This window comes from Alternaria postmessia (genome assembly GCF_024291825.1).
Source record: "Alternaria postmessia strain BMP 2775 chromosome Unknown scaffold_108, whole genome shotgun sequence".
NCBI lineage: Eukaryota > Fungi > Ascomycota > Dothideomycetes > Pleosporales > Pleosporaceae > Alternaria > Alternaria postmessia.
Window position 1 is genome coordinate 26,042 of NW_026260181.1, and position 25,575 is coordinate 51,616.

The 25,575-nt window shown below is 50.4% G+C and overlaps 9 protein-coding genes and 1 non-coding gene across 10 annotated transcripts; 3 read left to right on the top strand and 7 right to left on the bottom strand.

The window, feature by feature from the left end:
- Positions 1-513: 513 nt before the first annotated feature.
- On the top strand, positions 514-2,727 carry J4E82_010000 (uncharacterized protein; the record flags this gene model as incomplete). The annotated part of the gene is made up of 6 exons (XM_051736217.1): positions 514-949; positions 1,002-1,423; positions 1,479-1,679; positions 1,778-1,904; positions 1,956-2,075; positions 2,126-2,727. 6 exons carry the CDS (start codon positions 514-516, stop codon positions 2,725-2,727), a joined length of 1,908 nt encoding a protein of 635 aa, XP_051584012.1.
- Positions 2,728-3,033: 306 nt separating this feature from the next.
- Positions 3,034-3,105, top strand: J4E82_010001. The gene has a single exon. It is a non-coding gene; the product is annotated as a tRNA-Met (tRNA).
- A 964-nt stretch (positions 3,106-4,069) lies between these two features.
- On the bottom strand, positions 4,070-5,779 carry J4E82_010002 (uncharacterized protein; the record flags this gene model as incomplete). Its single annotated transcript, XM_051736218.1, has 2 exons — positions 4,070-5,309; positions 5,361-5,779. 2 exons carry the CDS (start codon positions 5,777-5,779, stop codon positions 4,070-4,072), a joined length of 1,659 nt encoding a protein of 552 aa, XP_051584013.1.
- Positions 5,780-7,125: 1,346 nt separating this feature from the next.
- On the bottom strand, positions 7,126-8,635 carry J4E82_010003 (uncharacterized protein; the record flags this gene model as incomplete). Its single annotated transcript, XM_051736219.1, has 4 exons — positions 7,126-7,509; positions 7,568-8,332; positions 8,403-8,471; positions 8,594-8,635. The coding sequence occupies 4 exons, from the start codon at positions 8,633-8,635 to the stop codon at positions 7,126-7,128; spliced, it is 1,260 nt and encodes a 419-aa protein (XP_051584014.1).
- Positions 8,636-9,177: 542 nt separating this feature from the next.
- On the bottom strand, positions 9,178-10,758 carry J4E82_010004 (uncharacterized protein; the record flags this gene model as incomplete). The annotated part of the gene is made up of 1 exon (XM_051736220.1): positions 9,178-10,758. The coding sequence occupies one exon, from the start codon at positions 10,756-10,758 to the stop codon at positions 9,178-9,180; it is 1,581 nt and encodes a 526-aa protein (XP_051584015.1).
- Positions 10,759-11,580: 822 nt separating this feature from the next.
- On the bottom strand, positions 11,581-12,980 carry J4E82_010005 (uncharacterized protein; the record flags this gene model as incomplete). The annotated part of the gene is made up of 4 exons (XM_051736221.1): positions 11,581-12,213; positions 12,263-12,367; positions 12,487-12,788; positions 12,842-12,980. The coding sequence occupies 4 exons, from the start codon at positions 12,978-12,980 to the stop codon at positions 11,581-11,583; spliced, it is 1,179 nt and encodes a 392-aa protein (XP_051584016.1).
- Positions 12,981-15,894: 2,914 nt separating this feature from the next.
- Positions 15,895-16,940, bottom strand: J4E82_010006 (uncharacterized protein; the record flags this gene model as incomplete). The annotated part of the gene is made up of 2 exons (XM_051736222.1): positions 15,895-16,778; positions 16,886-16,940. The coding sequence occupies 2 exons, from the start codon at positions 16,938-16,940 to the stop codon at positions 15,895-15,897; spliced, it is 939 nt and encodes a 312-aa protein (XP_051584017.1).
- Positions 16,941-17,585: 645 nt separating this feature from the next.
- Positions 17,586-18,213, top strand: J4E82_010007 (uncharacterized protein; the record flags this gene model as incomplete). Its single annotated transcript, XM_051736223.1, has 2 exons — positions 17,586-17,648; positions 17,779-18,213. 2 exons carry the CDS (start codon positions 17,586-17,588, stop codon positions 18,211-18,213), a joined length of 498 nt encoding a protein of 165 aa, XP_051584018.1.
- A 1,504-nt stretch (positions 18,214-19,717) lies between these two features.
- J4E82_010008 (uncharacterized protein) lies at positions 19,718-22,598 on the bottom strand (the record flags this gene model as incomplete). Its single annotated transcript, XM_051736224.1, has 3 exons — positions 19,718-21,391; positions 21,443-21,627; positions 21,686-22,598. 3 exons carry the CDS (start codon positions 22,596-22,598, stop codon positions 19,718-19,720), a joined length of 2,772 nt encoding a protein of 923 aa, XP_051584019.1.
- A 714-nt stretch (positions 22,599-23,312) lies between these two features.
- Positions 23,313-25,477, bottom strand: J4E82_010009 (uncharacterized protein; the record flags this gene model as incomplete). The annotated part of the gene is made up of 2 exons (XM_051736225.1): positions 23,313-24,264; positions 24,327-25,477. 2 exons carry the CDS (start codon positions 25,475-25,477, stop codon positions 23,313-23,315), a joined length of 2,103 nt encoding a protein of 700 aa, XP_051584020.1.
- Positions 25,478-25,575: the final 98 nt, after the last annotated feature.

A 25,575-nucleotide genomic window follows, 5' to 3' on the forward strand; every position in this document is an offset into this window, starting at 1 on the left:
CGGGTAAAGTGTTGTGCGACTTCAACCTGATCACACATCAGGTGGTTCTTATGATGTACCCTAGTCTGCGAATAAGATCACTGAAAGACACGAATTATCGGAAACGCTTTTCCTCCATTGGCTTCACTGAAACCACCAACCCCATTACTTCACGCAGCCTATGGACGCCTTCAGCCGGGATGTCCGAAGGCGAACGTTCAGTTCGGTCCAGCCTGGGTAGATGGATCATACCCGCAGCCACTGGCGATGTCTAGGGTCTCGGGGACAGCCATGGCGAGCACTCATAACCTAGCAGAGCCCGCGTCCCCTGCAGACACCTTTGGTTGCCTTGCTCCCCTACATTGATGATCCCCTCGCTCAAGTCTTAAGTTCGGACGTACATTCTCTCCAAAAGACGCTTAGAGTTCAGACGCTGCAATCAACGTCCCGGATCGGCAGACATCCCGGCCATCTTCCATCCCCACGGGGTACACCCGACATTAGAAAGCCAACAGCCGCAGATCCCTCGCAACCATGCCGAGAGTGTTCAGATATCTGAAAACAGCGCTTGCGCCTAGTATCGGACCTGTGTCGCCACGAGAGTCAGTCGATAACAACAATTCGTCACGCAAAGCATCATTCACTTCTTCAGCCGATGACACATGGCTTCCAGACTTTGATCCGCTCACAGTCTCGGCGTTCGAGCTCTCGGAACTTCTGAATGCGCAAGCCCTCACAAGTGTACAGATTGTGCAGTTATATCTAAAAGAAATTGAACAGCATAACAGGAGAGGAAGACAACTGCGCGCGTTGATCTCTGTGGCGCCGAAATATGAAGTGTTGAAAATAGCTAGAAAGCTTGACGAAGAACGAGCTAGAGGCAAGATAAGGGGTCCGCTACACGGTATTCCAATAGTACTGAAAGACAACATCATGACCGATGAGAAACTGGGCATGGACACCACAGTGGGTATGTGGCAGGCAGACAGCCTCGATTATGATTGGTAACTTACTTGGCTTAGGATCGTACGCTTTTGTAGGCTGCATACCGAAGAAAAGTGCAACCATCGTTCAACGGTTGATCAAACGAGGTATGATCGTTGTTGGCAAATCCAATTTGACAGAATTCTGTGGCCTCAAAAATCCTTCTATGCCCCCAGGGTGGTCCGCGGTGGGTGGACAATGTCAGTCGCCGTACGTGTCAAGACACATCGAGAAACGAAAGCTACATTGGGAACTTTCAGCGCCAGGGGGATCTTCGACTGGATCCGCTGTCGCAGTGGCTTCAGGTTTCAGTACTCTTGCTATCGGAACAGACACTATCGGGTCTCTAATTACGCCTGCAAACCGCGCAGCCCTTTACGCTCTAAAGCCTACAGCAGGTGTGGTGCCAATGGACGGTATCTTCAATCTGAGTAAAACCTTTGACGCCGTCGGAGGCATGGTAAGCATATGCATATCTGTCAGCTCGTACCAGAAACACTGACCATGTGCTATAGGCCAAATCTGCAAAAGATCTTGTAGCGCTGATGGACGCCATGATGGTCCCAACCAACCGCGAAGAACACACAAGGAGCCCACATAGATCGTTCAAAATCAAGCCGGACTTCGGATCGCTCCGTATCGGCATATGTGAGCCGACCATCTGGAAAGTGTGGCGAAAAAGTGGGCGGATCAATGCTGACGCTGAACGATTCATGGTATGTTGGTGGACTTCTGCTTACGTGGGTGCAACGAACACACGTTATTTTGCAGGGGTTCGTGTTGTGTTGGTGCATACAATGCTGACATGATGCAGACACAAAAATACGATATGATTGTTCAGAGTATGATCGAGATGGGAGTCGATGTCGTGTATCCAGTGGAATTGCCAAACCAATCAAGCTTGACTATAGACGGAAAGAACTGCTTTGAGCCTGTCGTGTGTTAGTATTCGGCTCTCTGATTTGCATTGTATGTATGCTGACATGATGCAGACTCTGAGTTCAAGGATTGTTTAGCAGAGTTTATCCGCGATTTTAGAGTCACGAAGATGCACTCTTTGGCTGAGATTATCAACTTCAACCTAGATCACCCCGAGCTGTGTCTGCCACCAAGTAGGTCGATGCAGACTGCCAAACCTCTATTTCTTACTAATCCCAATCAGCATGTCCGGACCAGAACGATCTGATGGCTGCGCTGCAGTCGAGCACCAAGCGTGAAGAGGTGAATGCCGCGCGGCAACATCTTCAAACTGCCGGCGGACCTGAAGGCCTGGATTTTATCTTTGCTACAAAACAACTTGACCTGATCGTTGCTCCCGGCGACGCACCTCTCTCTACCCTTGCAGCAGCAGCCGGCTATCCGACTGCCGCATGCCCACTCTCCGCCCTGAAGCTCAACGGTCAGCCTTTTGGCATAACCTTGGCTTCGCGCCCGCACACCGAACATACACTCCTTCACTTTCTGACAGCATACGAGAATATCTTCCCTCCACGCGCACTACCCATGCCTCTCTCATCTGTGCCTTTGCAAGATCCAAATCCAGAACCCTTGCCAGATCAGCCAATCATCGATCTAATATTGCATGAGTGGGATACACGAAGATTTAGTTGCAGTGCGGATGCACTTGCAGATTGGCTGAATGCACGATGGCGGAAGAGCGGTTATGAATTGAGTGCGGAGACAGTCTGTGAAGTGCTGCGGAGTAATGGTCGGATCGCATTTAGGGGCTTGGGTGATGATGCTGAAGGTGCATTCTCGAGATGATGAACGGGTATGTTGTTACTGTTGTTTTGGTGGTGCATGGGTTAGCGCGGCGTCTGGTCAGTTGAGTTCTGAATTTTGGTTGGGTAAAGGTGGTGTTCGGGCAGGATTGGCAAGGGATATGCACATCCACTCAATCTTTGTGACTCATAACAGAATCTGCGCACTACGTTCCGCACTTTGCGTAAGTCAACACATGGGAAGTTGCCACGATGACGATCACTTTGAATGTATGTGAGCTTATGGAATATGGTAAATAGTATATAATATACTGCGATGGCGTTTTCTTCATCAACCAATCAACAACAAAGCTGCTTGGCGCAGCGGAAGCGCGCCGGGCTCATAACCCGGAGGACGCTCGATCGAAACGAGCAGCAGCTAGTTGATTATCTTTTTGCATTTTTTCGCAGCTCTTGGGTTGATCCTTTTTTGGTTGGCACAATGCAGTGGAAGACATGTTGCAGGGCTGTTGTGGGGCTTTTGTTGATCCTGCCAGTTGCTCTTGCGACGCTTCAATCCTTTTCAGCTGATAGAGTGTGGCAGTGATTGCATACGTGCGAAAAGCACTGCTTTCTTTACGCGAATACAGCTCATCAGACGTAGGAAGACATTAGATCTTTACACTGTGCGCGCAAAGCCAAACCCTACCTTGAAGGTAGTCGCTATCTTCTAGGCTTATAGAGGTCTTTGCTAACGACTATGTGTACCTTCAGGGTAGGTAGTAGTTCTTCGTATGACTTATGTAAAACCTGTGGTATGACGTGCGCACATGCCGACAAGGTATCGTTTGCCAGACAATCAAAGATCCATGCGAGGATGCAAGACCGAGAATGAGTGTGTGGAGTCTCAGGTTCGTATTATGTACCTGTTACAAGTCTGCTTAATATCAATCCTTAGACCGATGCCGCTGACACTATTTGCTACATAGAGTTTCTGAAGTTATGCCTGAGCTTGGTTCATCTCGAGTCTTAATTTTCTAGAGAGGCACTCAATCCTGCGGTAAGAGCCGGGGAGGCAGTATGTCGCATCGGCGAATATTTCCAGTCATGTTGTAGGACGGCTTAGGAGATGACCGCTATCAGACAGAGGCCTCGTTCATCTTTGTTTGCACTCTGAGCGATGCGCTCGCGATACTGTTTCCAGTTTCGGCGGGTCTTGGGTATAACTCATCGGCTCTAGAGAACGTACCGATATCTTCAAGCTAGATATCCACGGAAGCACGAGAAGTTTGGTGGCCTTGGGCCCAACAATCATATTCAATTGACTATACAATGCTAAAAAAATACAAACCGAATCATGCTTCAACAACTCTCATTTCCGGGCGGCTCTCCATCTTCCATCGAAGTTACAGATCGCGGTGGCGACGGCGATCTTGGTAGATGGTGGTGTAGCTCACAGAATCGACACTGGGTAGGACAGTGACCGTGGAACAAGGTGGGTCGGTGTCGAAAATGGTTGTGACAGTAGAGTAGCCTGGCGCAGTATCGAAGATGGTGGTGATAGTAGAGTAACTTGGTGCAGGGTCGACGATGGTAGTAACGGTGACCAAAGGAGGCGCTGGCGCAGAACCAACGACAGTAGTGATGGTGACCACGGGTGGAGAGGGATTAACTGTGACGACAGGCGAGGGATATACAGTGGAGGTGCTGATGGCGATAGTGCGCGTAGGAAGTTCGAGAGTGCTTGTCCGTGGAGAGGCATCGATGAGCTGCATCTCATGATCCTTGTCGCACCTCTTCATATCTTTGCTGGGCTTCTGGATCCGAATTTCGCCCCTATCCTTTCCTCTGCCATCCCATTCGCCATCTGCACACATCTCCGTGCCAGGTTGGAATGGGTGATCGAATTTGACAGCCCTATGAAACGATTTGCGGGGTTCGAGATCGCCGTCCTTCTGGCCAACTTCAGCCGTGTAGATCGACTGGTCGATGATTGTATAGACTGGTTTCCCGCCAACCATCGTGTAGAGAGTCTGGCCAGTAACGGCTGGTGAGGCGACCGGGGAGACTGGTCGCGGTCGTGTAGCTGTCACTGTAACAACTGAGGTGACCGGGTCACCGGCTGTCACTGTGACAACTGGTGTATGCGTGACGGTAATCAGGTCTTGCGGGTCAGGTACTGGGCCCTTGCAATAGACGGGATTCTTCGGTCCAGAGCGGCACTCGAACTTGAACGTGTTATCGGGGCTTTTTGCGTAGCATTCGTAGCAAATGACTGCCGCTGTCCAAGGGTGTAGCATCCATACACCAATACGAGGTCCCTTCCACTTGCTCTTGCGACGTGGCTCAAGATCCTGGGTGGCTTTGTCAACTGATTCCTGAAGCGGCTCAGAGCGACGCATGTGAGATTGGCCATAGTCTCCGCCGTAGATGGTAACCGTTTTTGTAGAAGGAGGGAGAATAGTGACTGTTTCGAGTAATCCAGGCGGAGGCATAACCACAGTGACTGTGCTCTGAGGGAAGACGGTTACTGTAGTCAGTGGAGTGCTGAGATAGATCGCGCTAGTAGTTGATACGAGGGGCGTGAGAGTGTTGCTAGTATGAACCCACTCCGAAGACTCGAAGTATGTGGTCTCGGTAACGACGCTGGGCAAGGTCAGAATCAGTTGAGAAGGAGGTGAACAATCGGGAACTTACTAGGGATTTGGGACCGTGATTTGCGGAGGTTGGTAACAATCGAACAGTACTGAGAGGAAAGGTTCTTCATGGACTGGTGAGATGCATTCGGAGATGGCCTGAGGAAGTTCCTCGGTGGACGTTGGGGGGCCTTTGCAACCGTGATGCTGGAATGTACTGATGAAGCAGGGTGGTCCGCCTTCGTTTATGCGTCCGATCCAGGCCTCATGCTTATTGTGGAAGGGCTTGATGCTGTTGGCGCCGACGACGATGTTCTGGCACTTGCCCATCTTGAGATCCATGTTGCCGCGTTGTGTTGCTCCACTGCAGTCATCGCTCGTGAAGGCATATGTGCGTAGTTCGTTCTTCTCTTTAGCCTGAGCTAGCGGAGAGAGGATTGCGAGTAATGCGCCTGTGGCGAGGATGACAGAGCGAGCCATGATCGAAGAGCTTTGTTTTATGTCAGTAGATGCTCTTGCTATGATTGGAGGCAAAACAGGAGAATGCTGGTGAGAGAACATACCAGCAGAGGGTTCAGCTGGAGCTCAGTTCGACAATGACAGATGCGAATGCTGAGGAGTATGATCTGCAATGCATTAGCACTATGAGAGAGAACGTGTATGTGAATGCCGAGTAAGACAGAGTGACATACTCAACTAGTAGGCTGAGGAAAGGTTTGTTCGCTGGAAGCTGGATCGATGTTTAGAAGACCCTATGAGAGTTCAGCACCAATGGTCTAAGCAGCATCATATGGATGAGGTAGTCCGGGGATATCGGAGTGCGTCCATGGGTAGGTCAAGTGCAATGAATGGACAAGAACAGAGGAACGTACCAATTGAGTAGAAAGGCAGTACTAGTAGACCGACCAACCGATTGTACTGTTGCTTGGCCGAGTGGTGTAGTGGGCTGAAGAAGAAGCAGAGAGATCGGAGAGGAAGCGAGCTTATATGAGACCCAGAAGACGCTAACGTCAGTTTCCGGGCTTCGTCACCGAGCTGTGGTTGAAGAAGGCATTCTGCATGGATCAAGGAAGGCAGCTTGTCGATGTTGTGAGGTCGTTGCGCTCTTCGCCACGGAACAACGAAGCTGGGACGGTTCTGCGCGATCGAGTTGGGCAGGGAGTTAGCCTGGAGGGTAGTCGCACCCAATGCTGCGGCAAGAACATATCAAGATGCAAATAAATCAAGGAAGGACCACTGAAACGCTGTAGTAGCGACATATCTGGTAATAACCGTTCGCTTTTCCGGCGGTCTTCGGCTGTTCTTACGTCCAGTCTCGAAATGTCCTTAAGACACCAAAGTGACCTATGGCATAGACAGCTATGTAAGGAAGGCCATGTCAGATACCTTACGAGGCGTCTCGTGCTGCAGTGTTGTGACGTTAACATGGAAGCAAGAAAGATGGTACGGGACCGCAGCGAGCAAAATGGGAAGGTGGTGTGAATCCACTTAGACAAGACAACCTTGTTTTCAAACGCGGGAAAGAGCTGAGCAGGTGTGCTTCGCCAAATCTCTAGATGTGCGTGAGCGTGTTTAAGTCAAATAATGGCAGGGTGTAGATGCATACCAGAAGTTAGGAACATGTCCTAGTCCATTGATATAGGTGGATTCACAGTGAGAAGAAATGAGGCACAGCTCATAGAATGATGATACTTGCCGGTATACGCTCTTAACCCACAGCGCGGACGATCTACGCAGTCCCACCCCTCATGTACGTATCCAACCCCTGAACGCCTCATCTCCGTCCGAATCCTGTCTTATCCTGACGACAACCGGAGTGAAGGCCTCTACCACTCCCCCCACTCGTCATCCTTCTTCGCACCTCCACTCATCCCACCTCCAGCGCCGCCCTTCTTCATTGCGCTTGTACCGATGCCGCTGGGCTTCTTCGGCGCCATTCCTCCGCCTGTCTTCGTTTCACCCGCGCTAGCAAACTCATCCCAGAAGTCCTGCTTATCCTTCGCCGGGCCCTTGGGGGCCGCACCGAAGCTCTCCCAGAAGTCTTTGCGCTCGGGTTCGCGCCGGCCAGACGTAGCAGGGGAATGTGTTGAGGAATCGCCTTCGACGAATCGCGTGAACTGCGTGTTTGCGTTTGCGACGCCTGATTGAAGGGTCTGGCCTAGGGTGCCAGCGGTTGTGCGAGCTTGGGATGCGAGGTCTGCCTCGGCAAGCTGGATAGTTGTTAGTCACTTTAGTCGTATTCGCTTTCGACGATATTGTTAGGCATACCTTTGCCATACCGGGCTTCACGTAGCCTTCATAACCCGTTTTGCCAACCTTGCTCACGCTTGCGCCTAACCACCCGAAGCCCTTGGTAAGTGCGGCGAGAGGGTCTTTCTGGAAGTCGTCAAGTGCAGGTGGCGCACCCGGCTCGTCGTCCTTCTTCCAGGAATCTGGCTCACTACCAAAGCCACCGTATTTGCCTCCCTGGTTTGGCGCAACGCCATCTGGTCTGTTGGCGTTCTCCTGTCCCATCTTGGCGAAGTAGGCTTCGTTCTTGACTTTCTGTGACGACATGGCATTGGTGCCGAGCGCAGGCGAGCCAGACCGTTGGAAACCTGGGTCGTTGCTTCGTGTCTTTCCCAGAGGTGTTTGGCTTCTGCTGCCCGCCGCACTGGCTCGTCCGCTCAATGGCGCTCCCGCACCCGCTGCAGATGCATTGTCCTTCTTGGGTAACCGCTTGGGCAAATTGCTCTTGTCGAACTCCCTATCCTCAACTTTACAGCTGAGCCTCTCCTTCCACTCGTCGCCCGCCTCTGAATCGTATCGCTCTGATATGGAAGAGGCCTCGAATGTCCGTCCGTCTTTCGTATTCGACGGGTGCGTGTTGAAGAAGTCCTGGAACGGCTTGTTGCCGCCGGCGGCCATGCGCACGAGTTCTGAGCCCTTGAAGGCGTCCATGGTGATGCTGCGGATGAAAGAGATGTGAACACCAAGACCACGGTGTACACCAGAGCAGGAGAGACACATGAAGATACCAAGTTTGGGCGAAGCCTAATGCGTCTCATCTTAGTAGGTGTAGTCGGTGATCGCGTGCGTAGGTGGAGGACGGGCAGTTGCATACCCATTGCGGACTCGGCGCATTGCAGTCGACGCACTTGTTGTTGTCGTTGGTCTTTTGTATCTCCAGCAGCTGTGTGCGCAATTGGTTAGCATTTGTCAACATGGCGTGTACGATCCATCATCTGCGCTGCCTTCTCTCCGCAATTGACCCCTAGCACCCCACTCCATACGATAGTAGAACGTGCAACGTACCTTACTGCGCGTCTCCGGATCCACCTCCCACATTTTACTCATGATGGGCAACCGAGAAACTGCACGATCGTGGAACAACAAGAGGTGGTATTTGGTCCCAAGTTGGGGGGGAAGTGTTTGGGGTCGATGTTGCGGTCGAGATTCAGGGTACGTGGGCCTAAGTGGGAACGCGTGGCGCGTGTGTGCAGTTGAGCCTCAACTCGCATCAACAGGGATGCTGCGTGCTCTGCGTGCTACCCACGTTTACTTGATCGCGAATTTTGCTACTGCATATGCTGTCGCATAATCTTATCCCACCTTATCGCTTCGTAACGCGACGAAAATACTATGATTGCTCGAGAGAATGGAATTAGTTGGTTCAAGTATTCTCAAACTACCTAGGTATACTACTACGAAGCCTATCTTCATCAAGGTGTAAGTACACTTTTGTCTTCTGTATACCTAATCTGTAAGGAACAAGCGTCTTCGGATTCTCGCAAAGGAACGTGAGCAGCTCGTGTGTACACAAAACCACATATTCTGGAGCACGCAAGAAACACCTCAGCTACCTAGATTGCTACTGAATCTTACAATACGATTGTTCCCTACATAGCGTCCGATAGCCATAGGTCGGCATCGTTCCGGTGTGCGAGATTCTGTGAAAGAGCCAGAAGCCAGTCATCTTCGTCTCCATCAAGCGGATCCACAAGTTCCACCCAAACCCAATCTGGTTCAATCCAAGTCGTGGTAGCAACACGGTTCCCGTCATACCACGCCTCACTAGACCCATCCGCATTATGTATCGACTCCAGCTCGACACCAGCTTTTGCCAGTCCATTCTGCAAAGCTGCAAAGATCTTCTGGCACGGGAAGGTGCCGAGTTGTGGATGCCAATCGAAGAACGTAATCTTTTCTAGATTGGAGAATATAGTGTTGATCGTAGGGGCCATATTGATCAAGACTTCCAGCAAAGATTCGGGCACGTTATGACCATCCTCCATTGCTGAGATGCGGAGATGTTTAATATGCCTGGGTAGATTCTTGAAACGTCCTGGTAACACGTCGGCGAGCTGTCCCCATTCATCTTTCACTACCCCATAGAAGACCTGCCCGCACATCTGGAGCCATTCCAAACGATTCAAGACCCTCAATTCTTCAAAAGTGTTTGGATCGTTGTCTATGCGGAAGTCGTTGAGATCTAGTGATGCGAGTGATTCATGGTGATTTGCGATTGCGCGTAGAAGCGTTCGTACGTTCACATCATCTGGCCCCATACCATGCCCATGGAAGGCAAGTTTGAACTTCTTCAGACCCTGGAATGATTCTAGCGCTCGAGCGAGATCTAGCGTGTCGCCGCCAACATTGGGCAGTATCAAGTTCTCGAGACTGGAGCCATCTTTCTCTAGTCGGTCCCAAAACGTCTTGTCAGCATCCCATTCGGGGCGTGGACCTATCCCATCTCTGTCGCGATGTATACCCACATGGCCCAAGATGAGAGTTCTCAAGGACGGCAACAGGAACAACGAAAGGATGTTTCCAACACGTATCTGCTCAAGAATAATAGATGCCTCCTGCAAATTGGAGAACATCTGGGGTTCTAGTGCTGACTTGAACCACACGGCCTTGCGCGGCCAGAGGCTAGGTATAATCTCGACCTTTTTCACTCTCGGTGTGAACAACATGAATATGTTGAATTGATCCTCTCTCCCGTGATCCGCGAGCCACGTATTCAGCTTCCTTATCCTTCTTTCCCCCGCAACTTCCCTTCGTTCTACTTTGTCAAACCCTACTCTCTCGGTGATATGTCGAAGTTCAGCAGTTGTAAGTTGTTCGGGAAACTTGAATGCATGGCCTTCATACTCCCATTCAACCTGCTGGACGCACCGTTCAAGATCTGGAGAGGACGCAAGCGTACGGATGAATAGCCCTGGAATAGCATCTCTAGTCGAGTACGAGCTATACAAGATTTCTTTGGCAACCCGATGCAGACGTCTGTTGGTGAAACTGATCGTCCAAACGTCGTCGACGTCATCGAGAAAGACCTGGTTGATTATCTCGAATAGGAGCTCATCTGGAAGGGTGTCTATATTGCATTCGGATACTGCAGCGTTGGGGAGGTGTCCATTAGCCAGCTGCTCCCGTTGGCTTTTGGGTAGATGCCAATAAATGGGAGATACTTCAGACATGATGAACTCGATTCTTGAGTTGTCAAGTTGAGTAAGCAAAATGCGACCGACCGTAACATTTCAAAGTTGTACCACAATGTTAGCGTCTTGGCAGCCTGTATGGATTCCTATAAACATCATCTCCATGACTGTTGGTGCAAACTACAACTTTATACAAGATCTCTGCGGCTTTTCAATTTCTTTACCATAGATAGCGCAGCGTAAAGCTTTTATCACACTGCTACCAATGAACAAAATGGTAAATATACATACAAGGTACAAGATTGCGCATGTCAGGTAATTTTTAAATTCAAGTATCGAGTGGTGATGCAGCTACGTTGCATTTACGCAAGCATAGCTGTCCCATCTCTTTCAACTATCTACCAGCAAACCCTATTGCGACCCCACCTTCCCTAACGCCATTATGTGTGGCATGGTGTGTCCCATCTGCCGTTGCCGTGAGGCCCTCTCGTATCCTCTTCCCCACCCCTAAATAAGTATATACATTGCCGCATAACAGAGATCCAGTGAGAAAGGAAAGTATTGTACACAGGTGATGGTGCCATTAATGATGTGATCGAACCGGAGAGTCCCGGGCAGAGATATAACGCAGGACCCTCAAAACAGTGATGGAACAAACTAGACGGCCGTGCGTCGATGCTATGTATTACGCCTGGTTGTTTTGGATATGGTATGGGTGAAGGTTCGTCAGTCGTAACGCGCTTATGACATCCAACTTTGCTGTTTGTACGTATGATCTGTGGAGAGATATGTAGGATCTCCAGCCTATGATGTGTGTGCACCTTTGATCGAACTGGCATATGGTGGTTTTTGCTATTCGTCCTAATTCGGGTCTGGGTTCCGCACGTTCAATTGTCGTCCATAGTCTCGGCTGTCATCGATGCTTCCTAAACTTTCCCGGCTTGCATTCGCGCCGTGGAAAGTCAAGACAGCCGTCGGGTTAAGTCGCGAGTCGACCAATATCGGTTGACTTAATCGGCGGGTTGAGGGCGTAACAGGAGTGATCGATTCGTCGTCATGACGGCTACGTTGCGAGCCAAAGTTGGTGACAAGTTGAGTTGGCGACTTTTCGCTGCGCCCTCCCAGCAACCCAGCTCTGCTCATGGTGCTCACATTCCGCGAGATGCCTGCTGAGCCACTCTCGTGCCCATCCTGTTGTTGGACTTGTTGCCTCCTCTTGCGCCATAGGACAAATATTATGCCACCAGCGATGGCCAACAACGCAATAACACCTCCAGCGACACCACCAGCAATAGCGCCTACGTTGGTAGAACTCTTGTCAGAATCGGAGGACCCTGTGTCAGCAGGAGCTGCTGTTGCTGTGGGGGTTACGACAAGCGTGCGGGTGATGACACGGCCGCTCTCGGTAACGACAGTTGGCATTGTGACGGGTTCCTCTGCCGACGTTGGAGTATCATCGGACTCCGATGATTGGGTAGTCGATGGTTTTGCGCTCTGTGTGACCTGTTAGCTTTGTGCAACAGGCAGGACTGGAAATAAATACAGTAGAAGAAGAAGTAGAAGAAGAAGACGGCGTCGCAGTGACTACAGAGGTAACAATCTCTGGATCAGGTCTCACAGTGACGACCGGTGGCGGAGGCGGGGCCGACTACCACGAAGTCAAACACTGGTCACAGAAGAGAGTACAGATACGAATCAAAGCACACCAAGAGATTTGCAAAAGGACGAAAGAAGGAGTGCGCGCAAGATAGGAAGGGAGGTACTAACAGTCTTGGGAGCTTCTTGCGTCGATGAAGGCGCGTCTGCAGAGGATGTGGGCTGTGAGCCTCCGATGGTACCGGAAACCTGACCGTCCATTTCGATGTACATGAACAGGTCCTTGTCCTTGTTGCCGCACTTTTCGTCGGGAAAGCCAGGACAGTCGACCTCGCAGTCGTTCATGTTGGCCGTGTCTCCGGGCGCATAGTTGGAACACCAGCAGTCGGTGTATTGTAGAACGGCGAACGCATATGTGCCCTCCTCTTTGCAGTGGTTGGTGCAGTTGCCGTTGGATTGCCATGGCCAGTTATCTGGTGAGGTTAGATGTGGATCGTGGAGCCACACGGATCGACATGATACTTACAGACTTGATCGTCGCTACCAGTGTTCAGGCTGGAACAGTATGATTGCGTCCAGTCTGCTGCGCCTGCTGGTTTGATGGAGGCCAGCAATATGAAGAAGGCGAAGAAGCCCAGCAGCGTCGAGGCGAATCTGTGCTCCATGTTGTGGGATGTGTGAGGTTGTGGGTGGGGTCGTCGAGTGTGATTGTATAGGCGCGTCCGTTGGCGGAAGGCGACAATGTCGTTTGTTCTCGCGAGTGAATGGGCGCGTGTAGCGATTGTTGACCGCGACAAAGACTTGGATTAGCGATTGAACGCCTCCGACGTCGTCAACGAGCGATGCAGTGGGTGAGTGAAGTTTGCGGAGGCCTCGAGGGCGTGCAGGCGGGGTGGATGGGTGGATGTGGTGTGAGGTGGTACCAGCTGGTGGGAATGGGCGGGCTCGGTGCAACGGGTTATTGGTCGTAGGCGGCGATGTCTTCCTGGTATCCCCTCAAGCTATCGTCAGCATCGCTGCCCGTGGATGGATTGTCTGACGGGTGTCGCCGGTAGCACAGCTGGTTGTGGAGAGGGAAAAGCTGGACGGAGACGGTGCCGCTGTTGAGGATGGGAGCTGGTGGAGCTGCAGGACTTACCAAACGCTAACTGGCCGGTAGGTCTGTGCTGGTGAATGGAACACTACCTGGCTACTGATCTCTCCCGCTTTGGCCGTTAGTTCAAGAGTAGCCTCTCCGCCTCTTCCGCACTGGCACTAGACTTGACTCGAACCGCGGTACACCCTGCTCGCTGCCAACTCTGGGTTTGCTGAGAGGCGCCCTGGATGCTCGGCCGTGGCTGTCGGCCGTCGTGCTTGAAACTCGACGATGGGGTCTTGTGACAAAATGTGAAGTTCCTCGGCCTATCTCGTCGTCATGACGTGCTCAACTTTGCACACCTCGCAGATCGTCGCTCCTTGGATCACGATAGCAGCCTCACTGATGCTTCAGGTGGATGCACAAGCCGCTTGTGATTCGCAAACCCGTCCTGGTTTTGTCGCTGTGCTCCCGCAGCCAGTGTCACTAACCCGGACCTTTTTCCGGAAATGATTTCTCGCGATATAATCGATAAAGCGACCGTCCTGGGCAACCCACGCTGCTTCTTTCAACGAATGGTTTCTGGTTCAAGCACCAGTTAAACGAATGTATAGGCGCAATTTCGACAACGAGTGTATGAGAAGAAAAGAGAGAGAACAGAATGGTTGGGTGCACAACGCGGGACTTGCTGCATGTTTTGTCTTTCTGATGCAGTGCTGATCACCTGGCACAGGGCAGACTAGACAGCTCAGTGGCGTCGTATCGCGAGCCTCCCTGTCGCTTACACCCAACTGGAGTGCCAACATCGATATACTTGCAGCAGACAGCAGAAGCAGGTGTCCGCGCCTTGTACCTGTACCTGCAGCCCTGTCCATTGGACCCTCTGCTATGGTCGGGGATGCGAGAAGGGTCATCCCCTTCTTCGTATCTTCGCACCCGTATCCTTTGCACAACACTCTAAGATGAGTGAAGGCCTTATCTGCACGACCTTCTCAAACCATGTTGAGGCTTCCCGTTCCATGAATTGCGCAAGGTGCTTGGGTGCTTGGGCGCATGACAAAAAGCGCCGGCACGCCCAAGCCTCACGCCGCCGTCTAGCAACGGCGTCAAGCCTCATCGCTTCCTCACCACTCAAGCGACGCGCGAAGGCCACGGCGACGCGCCCATCGATCAATCGAAACGTGTCAGTCAACGGCACACCGACGACCCGGCAACCAGTCTTAATGCACACAACACACACTTTCTCATCAACATGAGAAGTCGCTTACCTCGGAAGCGCAGTTGTCCTGCCTTCACTCATTTCTCTAAATGTCCGCACACTTCAGCCTGAATCCCTCCGAGAATCACCCAACACCACAGTAACCACACAAACACGCGCAACTACCAACTAGCCAAACACCCACGGCACTACCCACAGAGCGAACTTGCCGGCCAAGCACCCGCAAGCCACCGCGCGACCACGCGTCTTAGCCCACCCTATCCCCAAAACACGGCAACCTGACGGCGCCAATCCCATTTCAATTTCGCTAACGGCACCGCGCAGGCCTTTGTCTCCTGAAAAAGGGCTATGACGCATGCATGGTAAGCCACCACCAAGGCCAGCCCGAAAGGAGCACCCCTGGGTATCGATAGTGCGATCGACAGGGGAGCAGGGAAGCCGTTGCTGTGTCGTATTATTAAAACTGGAGCTTCTTTTGGCATGTGCGTCAACTCAAGGGGCGAGATGAAGATGTTCAACAGTTCAAACCTGGTGAAGCAACACTTTCGTCATATCACGGGAAGAAAGTTGGAAATAAGTGGGTTGGCGACGATGAAGTGATGCGCGGGTGGGTAAGGCTGATGTGCTGGCAGCCCGCGGGGAACAAAGGATTTGCGTTGGATTTGTTGATGACAAGATGAGATCCCGCTCAGGGTCGATGATGTGTTGCTTGGATGTTGCCATCGTGTTGGGATACGATGCTTACCAGAGAAGCTGATGCGAGATACGCATGTCTGCCATATCCGTCCGGTCTTGTTCGCGCCCAAGGCCGTAAATAGAGGCACATCAGCACGTCTCCCAATACACCGTGAGATTGCAGCACTGGGACCCGGTCGTCCCGCTCATCTATACATTCCTTTTGTCAAGCTTGCACCTCGGTCTGCTTTCGATACGGTTCGAGCGCAATGACCGGCACAATCGGGGTATTTTCATTATTCCAAAACGTTGAGGCTCGAACATTGGTGTTATAGCGACCCGAGGTGTGGAATCAGCCGCACCGTGAACTGCAGCTAGGATGTCTTCACACCATCTCCAACTTGGACAAGCATGGCAGGGGCATTATGAAGTCGGCTCGAAGTACATGTCCATCCCCTTGCTTGTACGAGAGAACGGCACAGCACAATGCTTTGCTGGCACACATTCAATCAGAATCACATGATATATCCCACTCATTCCAATTGACTTTAGCATGTAGGGAGATTCTCTTGTCTTCAATTCAGGCCAAGTACATTCCTACACTTTTGACTTACAATTTCGACTTCTTTCCTCCTGCTACACCCGTAACAGCCTCTCCACTGAGCAAGAAGTCTGGATACTCGAAGCCACCGACGACACCCGCCGTGTGCCATGCACCGCCATCAACAACCAGAGTCTCTCCGTTGACAAAGTTACCCGCATCAGAGAACAGATAGACCGTGGCATCGGCAATCTCCTTGACAGTGCCCCAACGACCGATTGGAATGGTCTTGGCAGCCTTGCTCCTGGAGTCGGACTTTGATAGTCGCGACATGCCTTCGGTGTCCGCAATGGGTCCGGGGGCGATGATGTTAGATGTAATGCCTCTGGGGCCTTGCTCGATAGCGACGGACATGGCCATGGCGTCTACACCTGCCTTTGCGACCGAGACATGGCTTTGGAGAGGTGTTCCTTGGTAATGCAGAGTTGCGCTCACAAAGATGATGCGTCCGCCTGTTCCGTTGGCGGACTGTGTAGTGCCATCTGTCCTGTGCTTCGCCGCTGATTCCTTCAGATATGGTAGTGTAGCCTTGACGGTGTTGTAGCTGCCCAGTACGTCGATATCGATGACGCTCTTCATGGCGTTGGGCGAGATCTGGTCAATGGACGCGAGGAAGTTTCCTGCTGCGCCTGCGATGACGAAGTCGATGCTGCCGAGTTCTTTGGCGCAGCGTTGTGCGGCTTGTTCGAGGAGTTCTGGCTTCCTGACGTCGACTGCGCCGATGCCGATTACCTTTGCGCCTGAACGTGCAGTTGCGATGTCTTTGGCCATGTTCTCCGTCTTCTCTACGTTACGGCCGATGATGCAGGCGTCTGCTCCTAGGGCGACCATGGCCCGGACTTGAGCGGAGCAGATCGACCCTGCGCCTCCTGTGCAGAAAACGACTTTGTTGTCTAAGGTATCTCTGTTAGCCTTTTATCAAGATGTAGCGCTGTCTGCTGCCAGGTATTGGAACTATTCCAACTACCCAAACTCGCTCTCTCTTGTCCATAAAACGTACCGAAGATGCCATCTTTCCAGACGTTGCTCACAAACTGGTACTTTTCCATAGGCATTGTGCGCGGTGTTTTCCAGGCAGGTTCCGTGTGGTCGTGCTTGTCTGATTGGGAAAATGTAGGACTGGGGTTGATGAGTGAGCAAGCGATGACAGCAGTGAGTAATCGCGAAGTGGATAGATGTGAAGCGCGTAGAGTATAAGTAAGTGAGTATGCTCACGTCGAGTGAAAGCTACGGCCGCAAGATGGGGCGGATGATGGTAGGATACGCGGCGGTGCTTTTGGAAGCCGAGGTACGACTGGCAAGATTACTCTCTTAATGCTTGCGATGCGCTCTCGGCGACACATTGCGCGCATCGAGTACATTTTAAGGGTTGAATAGCCGTACAAGAGGCGTAGACAAAGCAAGGAGCGTCTCGGCAATAAGCAGACGTCGGATCGGATGCCTTTCTGTATTGCGGTGCCGTGCAGCGCCTTGTTGACATGTGTTGCTCTTCTCCGCATTGCGCGAGTGGTAGGGGGAGCATGGGCCATGATGATTTCTCCGAAAGATGGATTGCCCGCTCCGGATGAATTCCGCACCATCTCCGCAATCTTCCAAGTCGCTGCAGGCACGTCAACGTGCATTGCCAGCAGATAACTCAACCACAAGAGACTCCCCGTAGATAGCCCAACATAGCTCTCGCAATCTCCATTGCCATCACCATGGCGGCGCAGACAGTCTCAATATGTAAATTCGTCGGAACAATCACCCTGGGAATCGCAACAGTAAGTTGATTTCCGCCACTTCAGGCTTCGAGCTCCCCGCATAAAGCGCCAGAGCTCTAGCTGGAAGACGAACTCCTTGTACAACAGGAGGAAGTACACCAAAACGCGACGATACTAACACATATCTTAGGGTGTCTCAGCAACTGTCTCCACAGTCGCCCTCCCCGCCCTCCTCGCTCTCCCTACCGCCATCAATGCTCGAACATCCCTAAACTACCTCTCCACCAAATCCACGAACCTCTCCTCATACCTCCGCCACATCACAACCTTTACTCTCTTTTCCGCCTACTGTCTATCACCAAGACGGTTCCGCCATCCTTACCTACTCTACACATCCATCTTCTCATTCGTCTCGGGACCCGGTGTTGACTATGCCGTTAGCTTGACGGCAGGCGGTGACGAGAAGCGTCAAGTAATGGAGTTGGAGGCTCAAGGTGATGAGGTCAATGGTGAGCAGGTCCGATTGGCGGTCGAGAGGAAGCAAAAGGTTGAGTGGGTCAAGACTGGGCTGGCTGGTGTGGCTTTTGCCATGCAGGTCGTTGGACTGTGGGGTGACGGCGCGTAGATTGACGCATTATTGTGTTCATGCAGCATCATGTCAAGACCGTTGAGAGGATGACTTTGGTGGCTATCGGGAGTAGGATTCTGAGTATGTGATATTGATGTTCTTTTCTAGGTCAGGAGTAGGAGATGGAGATTGCTATTGGTATACTGTATGATTTTGTACTCTCCTTTCATGGTTTCTATGCAGGACGTACACACGATGTGGTTAGTGAGAACTATTATATCCCTCTCAATTCCCCACTGCAGCCAAACTTCTTTGACGTTGTTGCTGCATATACGAGAGACTCTGAACAGATGTAGAGTCAATCGTCTGCTACGCTACAGTTTACGGCAACATCTAACAATAAGGCTCGAGAGATTGCGTACTGTTGCGACCATTTATGTTATTTACTTCTATACCCGATCATCATGGCTGAAATTCATCCATAAGGGGAGTCTGATCTGATGTCGTGTTCTACAGTACGTTGAAACAGACGATTGCTGGGACAATGTCTAGGGCTTCTCCCGAATAGACGACATGGTCAATATGTGAATCAGCCTTACCGTGGGCTGTACCATGTCACAGCGATGTACAAAACATTTGGAAAGACTGGCCCAAAGGAGATATGGTCTTATACACCATTGGTAGTTGGACGAAGTTCGCCTCGGATACGTTTGTACAGACCTCTTAGTCTTGCGTATAACTTAAGAAATTGAGCTTCTCCACACTATGATTGACCATGTCCTTGCCCACAAGGGTTGAGTATTGGTACAGGGTCACCGCCAAGTCCTATGTCTTGATCTTATTTACGGATGAAGACATTTGCTCTAGAGGCATATACCTTGTCTCCTCTTTCTAAAGCCGTAGGCGATCTGTTGTCGTCCTAGAATTTGGCCGCTTCCTCTATGTCTCGATTGTTCGCACCAAGTTGCATTAGGAACCAGAATCTCCGCGGATAAAATGAGTTCTAAGATAAGCAAGAACTAAAAAGGTGGGTGTAAATACGTCAGATGCCGTCAGTAACTCGACAGAACGGTGTTAGGATGCTTCGAAACGTCATTGATAGATCTACTGATAGCTATATGAGAAAAACGCATAATATTGGGAAGCTTTTGGACAGATCGTACTCGATCTCTGCGACAACCCCCACTTCTGATCCGGTGACCAGAAGTTCTGAGCCAGTAGATGATGCCGCTCAGAAATTGACAATCAGTAAACCCGCAAAAGAAATCAATAACACTTGAAGCAGCGCAGAAGTTGCAAAACTCGATTGAGGCATCCTAACATTTCGTACTACCATCGCCGGTTCGATCCAGAGGGAGAAAGCCATATTGCAGAAAAATACCCGCTTTTGTCTAAGGAAGCGCAGATGGAGAAATCCAGAAGACTGGAGTGTACGGGCATTCTTCAGTCGCCACGTGAACTTGAACATAGGTTGAATCCTGTAAGGGAGTGCCGGGAAATTCGGACCTCCTTAAAGCGTAAGATGAACCTATATATCTGAGGTCGCGTTATTAAGATAGTCTTACGAAGGTTCCGTCTTGATACGCTTAGTTCGTCGAGCAGCAGGATCAGGAGTAACCCTGCGCTTTGACTTCGTCATCTTATCATAGAAGATCGCCAGATTATCGTTTTCATCTCCCTCTGATGTCTCTGGGTTATTTGGAGGTATAAGTGCTGTATCATCTTCGGACTTCACCGTTTGTGGTAGCTTGTTCCGTAGTTCCATTGCCTTCTCTTCAAAACTGAGAATTTGCTCTGCCAAATCAGCGCGGATAGCCTTCCCTTCCTCGGTGATGCGATAGTCTATTGGAGCTTCTGCTCGAAGGCTTGTGCTCAAGTTTTCGAGCATCTTGTCAATGCCAACGAAGTGCTTGTCCAGGAGCGTACGAACTGCATCGTTGAATCCAGCCTGAAAGCGCTGGAAGACCTGGTCAATGAAGTGGGTATCTGGGTTCAGGAATAAGTCTTCCATGCGTTTCTTTTGAAACTTGAGCTTAGGCATCACGTATCGCTTTGCCGGCTTCTTCTTTCCTGATTTTGCTGGTAGGGGCGGCTTTTCCTCAGGTACCGCTTCGAAAACTTCGGTGTAAAGGTCATCGGTCATGTAAGAGATGAGGTTTCTCTCTTGACCAAACTCCATGGTTGCCGACTCAAACATCAACTTCTCAAGCTTGCTAACCTCTTCCATCATCACCATGAGTTTGGCTTGGAGCTTGTTGCGTAATGGAGCCCATCTCTTTCTTGCCTTCTCAATTGTGACCATGTTTGCGCCGGAGTCGTGGATCATGTTCGTGATCTTGTGATGAAGCTGATCTAAGCTCCCACCCAGGGCTGGTTTCATGTTTCTCATACACCCCGTATGCGCGTTGTACCACTTGTTGAACCCAGGTGCAAGTAAGTCTGCCAGTTCCTTGTTCCAGTGGCATCCATTCTCAAGGCCTTTGGCTTTAGACGCGCCTTTCAAAACAATGCCCCGGTGCCTAAGAATGCGAGTGAAGGCCGCCGATCTGAGGATGAACCATTCGGTGGTCATCTTTTCTTCAAGCTGCTCTTTGAAATTCGGTATGTCCTTTTCGATTCTTTGAACGCTCTCGTCAAAACATCCTTGAAACCCTTTTTTCGCTTCTGAGAGAAGCCGGGTCATGTATCCCCTGCGAACCGCGTCGATATCATCAGCTATGGTTCGGAAATCTCCATCACGCTCTCTTTCTGAAACAGTTCTCTTTACTTTCTCGATGAATGCTGGAATCGTTGTGTTGATGTGGCGTTCATAATCTCTCAAGTTCTGTTGCGCTGGTAAAGAAAAGAGATATTCGCGAATGGAGGGAATACCAGTCATATCGGGAGATAGCGATGGCTGATTCGAAAACCCCAGCTTAGGTTTGCGTATCCAGTCCATGTACTCAGAGGCAGAGGTGTGAAATATCTGCGGCATGTCCTTGGTGGTTCTGCCCTTGAGCTTCGCCGTGAGCTCTGCGTTGATGATATCTGCACGTTGCAGTATCTTTTTCTGCTTTCGGATACGTTCCAGATAAATGCGATATTGGCCCAAAGTCCTGCGCTCCTTCGAATTGACCTCCTCGTCTTCGTCATCATCGTCCAGGCCAGCCTCTTGCTCTTCAACTTCCTGCAGCAACTGGTTGATGATGTCGAATTCGCCGCCTGCGCATTGAGACAACTGGTTCTTGGAAAGAGACTACAAGGGATCAGTAAAGACGCAACCCTTGTAAAGTTTGCAATAACCCACATCGACCTTTGTAGCGACAACTTTGACTTTTGAAGGACCATGATGAGCGACAGCTGCACGTGTACTGTTGATGACTTTATCGTCGGAGGCAATACGTATGGTATCTGCGAGGATGATTTCAACATCAACAGTGTCTTTGATCTGTTCGGCATGCCGGACTCTAGAAAGATTGATGTCACCCCAGCCTGACGAATGGTTAGCTGAAACTTCGGGGATAACCCTCTGGTGAGTGAGATAGCATACCTGGGAGATCGATGATCTCTATCCCTCCTTGGAGTAGTTCATGATGGAATCTGATTGCGATGTGGTCCACGAGTGGCCATAAACATCTCTGACCTTTGACGCTAGTTAAGAATGGTCGTAATTTCTCCAGCAGTTCCTTCTGAGTATCTGCCATCTTAGTAGCAATACCCTGAGAGTCAACTTGCTCTTTCTTTAGGGCTTCGTCGCATTTCAGCTGACAGAGGTTGATGAATTCTCCTGATCTGTAATCAGATACATTCCAATTCTCAAGAAATTCGTCGTAGAACCCGAACAATGTTGTGAAGATATCTTCCGCGGTGTCGTTCAGACTGCGGTCCATTTCATCCTGCCCGATAGTCTTCGTACGTGAGACGTCCTCATCATCGTCATCGTCATCGTCGACGTTGTGGTATACGTAGTACGACCGAGCGTGCTCTTTGAGTAGTGCTTCTCGTTCTTCTCTAGTGAAGAATTTGATCTCTGCAAAGAACTGATCTTCACCGGTTGTGCTTTTAGGGTACTGAACATAACGCGTTATCGAACTGGTACAAACAGCCCCTTCCGCACCGGTGAGCGAAAGACCATCACAGTCAAATAGAGCATTGATCGTAAGACTCTTTCCTGCACCTTGAGCTCCAATCAGGGCAACTTTGATTGCAGGGCTCAGCACGACGTGGGCGAGGTCGGTAGCCGTACGTAACAAATGCTGAAGCTCTTTGTCATTGTCTGGAGAGCCTTTCAATTGTTCAGTGATGAGTTGTGCGAGTTCTTTCATCAACTCATCGATACTGGCTCTATCAAGTCTCCACCAGGGATCGTCCGGTTTCTTCTCTTGCTTGGCGTCATATCGTGGTAGAGTCCTTTGCCCTTGGAGATATGCCGGAAACTCTTTGAGAGTGAGTATTGGGTCCATTCTCATGTTCTCCAAGTGGCATGGAGAGAGAATCAACGTGTATAGCGTTGTCAAAGTTGAGGCTCGCTTAATACATCGGTGAATCGGTATATGGTAGCCAAGAAGTTGCGGTGGTGTGGAGAGGAAACAAGGTAGGAAGAGCAGACGGCGGATTACTTATATAGCCATCCAAAGCGTAGCGAGAGGCCACGTGGGGGCTGTCATAAACAGAGTGAGAGAGCCTTAAGATCTGTAGGATAAGGGACATATCTATGTGTATTTCGGCTACCCCGCAGCAGGTGAGAGGAAACCATGGTGGTAGCAGTATATCGAAAACGAGTGTTCTTGCGGGAGAAGTGAGTGATGAGGTTATTATACGAATCAATTGTGACAATTGCTTAGCGAGTAGTCCAACTCGTCAGCTGTAATGAATTCCATAGTGAGCTTAGTATGACCAAACAGTGACTGCTGATATGGACGAAACAAATTTCTACTTTGATAGAGCAAAGTGAAGTGGTGGCAGGTGGGGCCACGTTGATTGCCTAATCCTCAGATATGTGTGGTGGTTGGCATAATGTGGCGTCTAAGAAGACCGTATCGATACTGAAGGTTGAGTACGGCATTTGATGATATCTAACGAGATTTGACCAATTCCAGAATAGAACTGTAGGGCCTGAAGTGGTAAAAATGCTCACTCTTTGCAGCTCCTTTTGACGTCGTGTTCTCTGCTCCAACTCAAAAGAACGGGGATGAAGAAACGCTGGAGAACAGATCATCCCATTCAACCAGGTCGAGATGTATTGCGTCGTTTATCTGCGAAGAATACGACTGCTGTTCTCGCAAAGCATCCGACGGTAAACCCGAGAGTGTCCCTGCAGTAGCGTGAATGTCTGTCGCACTCAAGTTGTGCTCTGCTGGGTGTTGAGTATCTGCATATCTCCCCAGGATCTGCATGAATGACTCGTATAGTTTCGCCGCTGCCAGTGAATCTTCCCTTGCATCTGCTATCATCTGTAGGCCTTCCACTAGGTCACCTGCTTGAAGTACGGCTGGTATTTCACTTGGCTTGTTGAGACAAACATCCATAAGTAGAGTGATAGTGGCAACGAAGATACTGTACAGACCGGCTGGAGGTCGCTGGGGGCGGCGCGCGAAGGGGTTTTGAGAACGTAGAAGTGTTGTCTCGATATGAAGTAACTGACGCGCTGATTGGAGACATGCGGCATGAGAGGACGTGTATGTTGGATCCATGGTGGATGTGCGCGTGAGAGTTGCTAGATGAAGTTTGCAGCGTTGGGTGTGGAGAAGAGTGTTGAGGAAATAGGCTTGGACGAACGAGTGGTTCGAGTTTGTACAGCCGTTGGTGTCCTGGTAACCGTTCAGCAGCAAAAATGCAGGAACTTCATTCATCATTTCGACGAGCTGGCGATCCATTGCCATAATGTTAGCGCGGCGATTGGATGGGTCGGAGTTGATTTGATCGACAATGTTACGTGAGATTTCTGATAGACGGATGCGCTGAAGGAAGTACGACATATCTGTCTGTTGTGATAATGGTCGGGATTGCTGGGGCTCATCGGTAGATAAGTCAACGTCGTTGGTGTTCAGTGGCTTATTCACGTGCATATGCAGCGGGTTGGACTGGTATACGTTTTCGCCAGATCCACCGTATCTTGCTGCAAGTAGCCTGGAGGACTTTCTTAGCATTTTGTAAACGCCCAATGTTTGACGATGTTCATATAGACATACCAATCTGTAGAAGTCAGATACCACCAAACACGACGACCAATCTCAGCTTTGAGCGTTCCTGCCGTAGTAATATTGGATTCATGGTCGGTTCGATGGAGACCCAGTTCACGGCCAAGTAACAAACCAGTCGATATCAAGCACCGATATCGTAATGAAACACCCTCCATATTGCAGATAACGTATGACAAGATGGCGATGCCTTGTATGGTCTCTAACACTAATGCACTGCTTTCTTGGCTAGCATTCAGTGCTGTATATGTGGCTTTGATCCAAACGGATGTTTGAGAACGGGCTTGCGACGAAGATAGAAACAAGGGGAGCTCGCTTTCCAAGTTCTTCGGCGCGGTCCAAACATGCGTCGTATGAGCGATGATACCAAGCAGAAGAACAACCTTGCCAGACTGAACAAGTTCAAAACTTTCGATCTGGTCGTACACTTCGTTAAATGTAGCTGCTAGCGAGGGATAATGCGTGACGTGCTGAATGTAGTTGAGCTCTGTGACGTAGTAATCGAGCAGCTTCATGACCTCTTCCCGTAGTGGCAGCCATATACACGGCACTAGCCTTCCATTTTGTATTGTGAAAGCGGGTGCTTGTGGTATCGATCGAAGCTTTCCAATTTTGAAGTCCAACTCATCTGTAAAGAAAGATTCGAGAGAGCTTTGCCCCATCGAGACAGACTCGAGATGGTCGACTATGTTTTTTACCCTGTAGATCTCGGACTGTCCGGTGATTTTGGAGTATTCTTCCGCAAGGTTCAGACTGGACTGTGACAAGAAGGTCTCGCTGTCACTGTGGCCTAAATGCTGGACGGGGACAGTGCTCCTCACGATATGCTTCTCTAACTCATTCGCACGAGTTTGAAGCACACGTATCTCATGAAGAAGTTCAGACTCCTCTGGTGCAGGTGAAGTCGTCTTCACAGTCCGCTCTAATGGTTGATATTTGGGCGTAACCGCGACTGAAGCTGGTGTATGAGGGTCTTGGGTGTTGAGTGCCGCGGGAGTAGGATCGAACGTGCATACCTTTCCTCTAGACCTGCAACTTGTACATGGTAGTGGCCGATCGCAACGAAGCTTGCGCGAACGGCAGAAGTTACATGAGTATTGTCCCTTGCGACTGGATCGCTCTCGTTTGCCAGAAGCGGGCATAGTAATCCGGTAGATGGATGCGATCGATAGAGAACCACGATAGAACTGCAAAAATAGAAATATTGACAGGATTTTCCAGTAGATAGTTATGAATCACT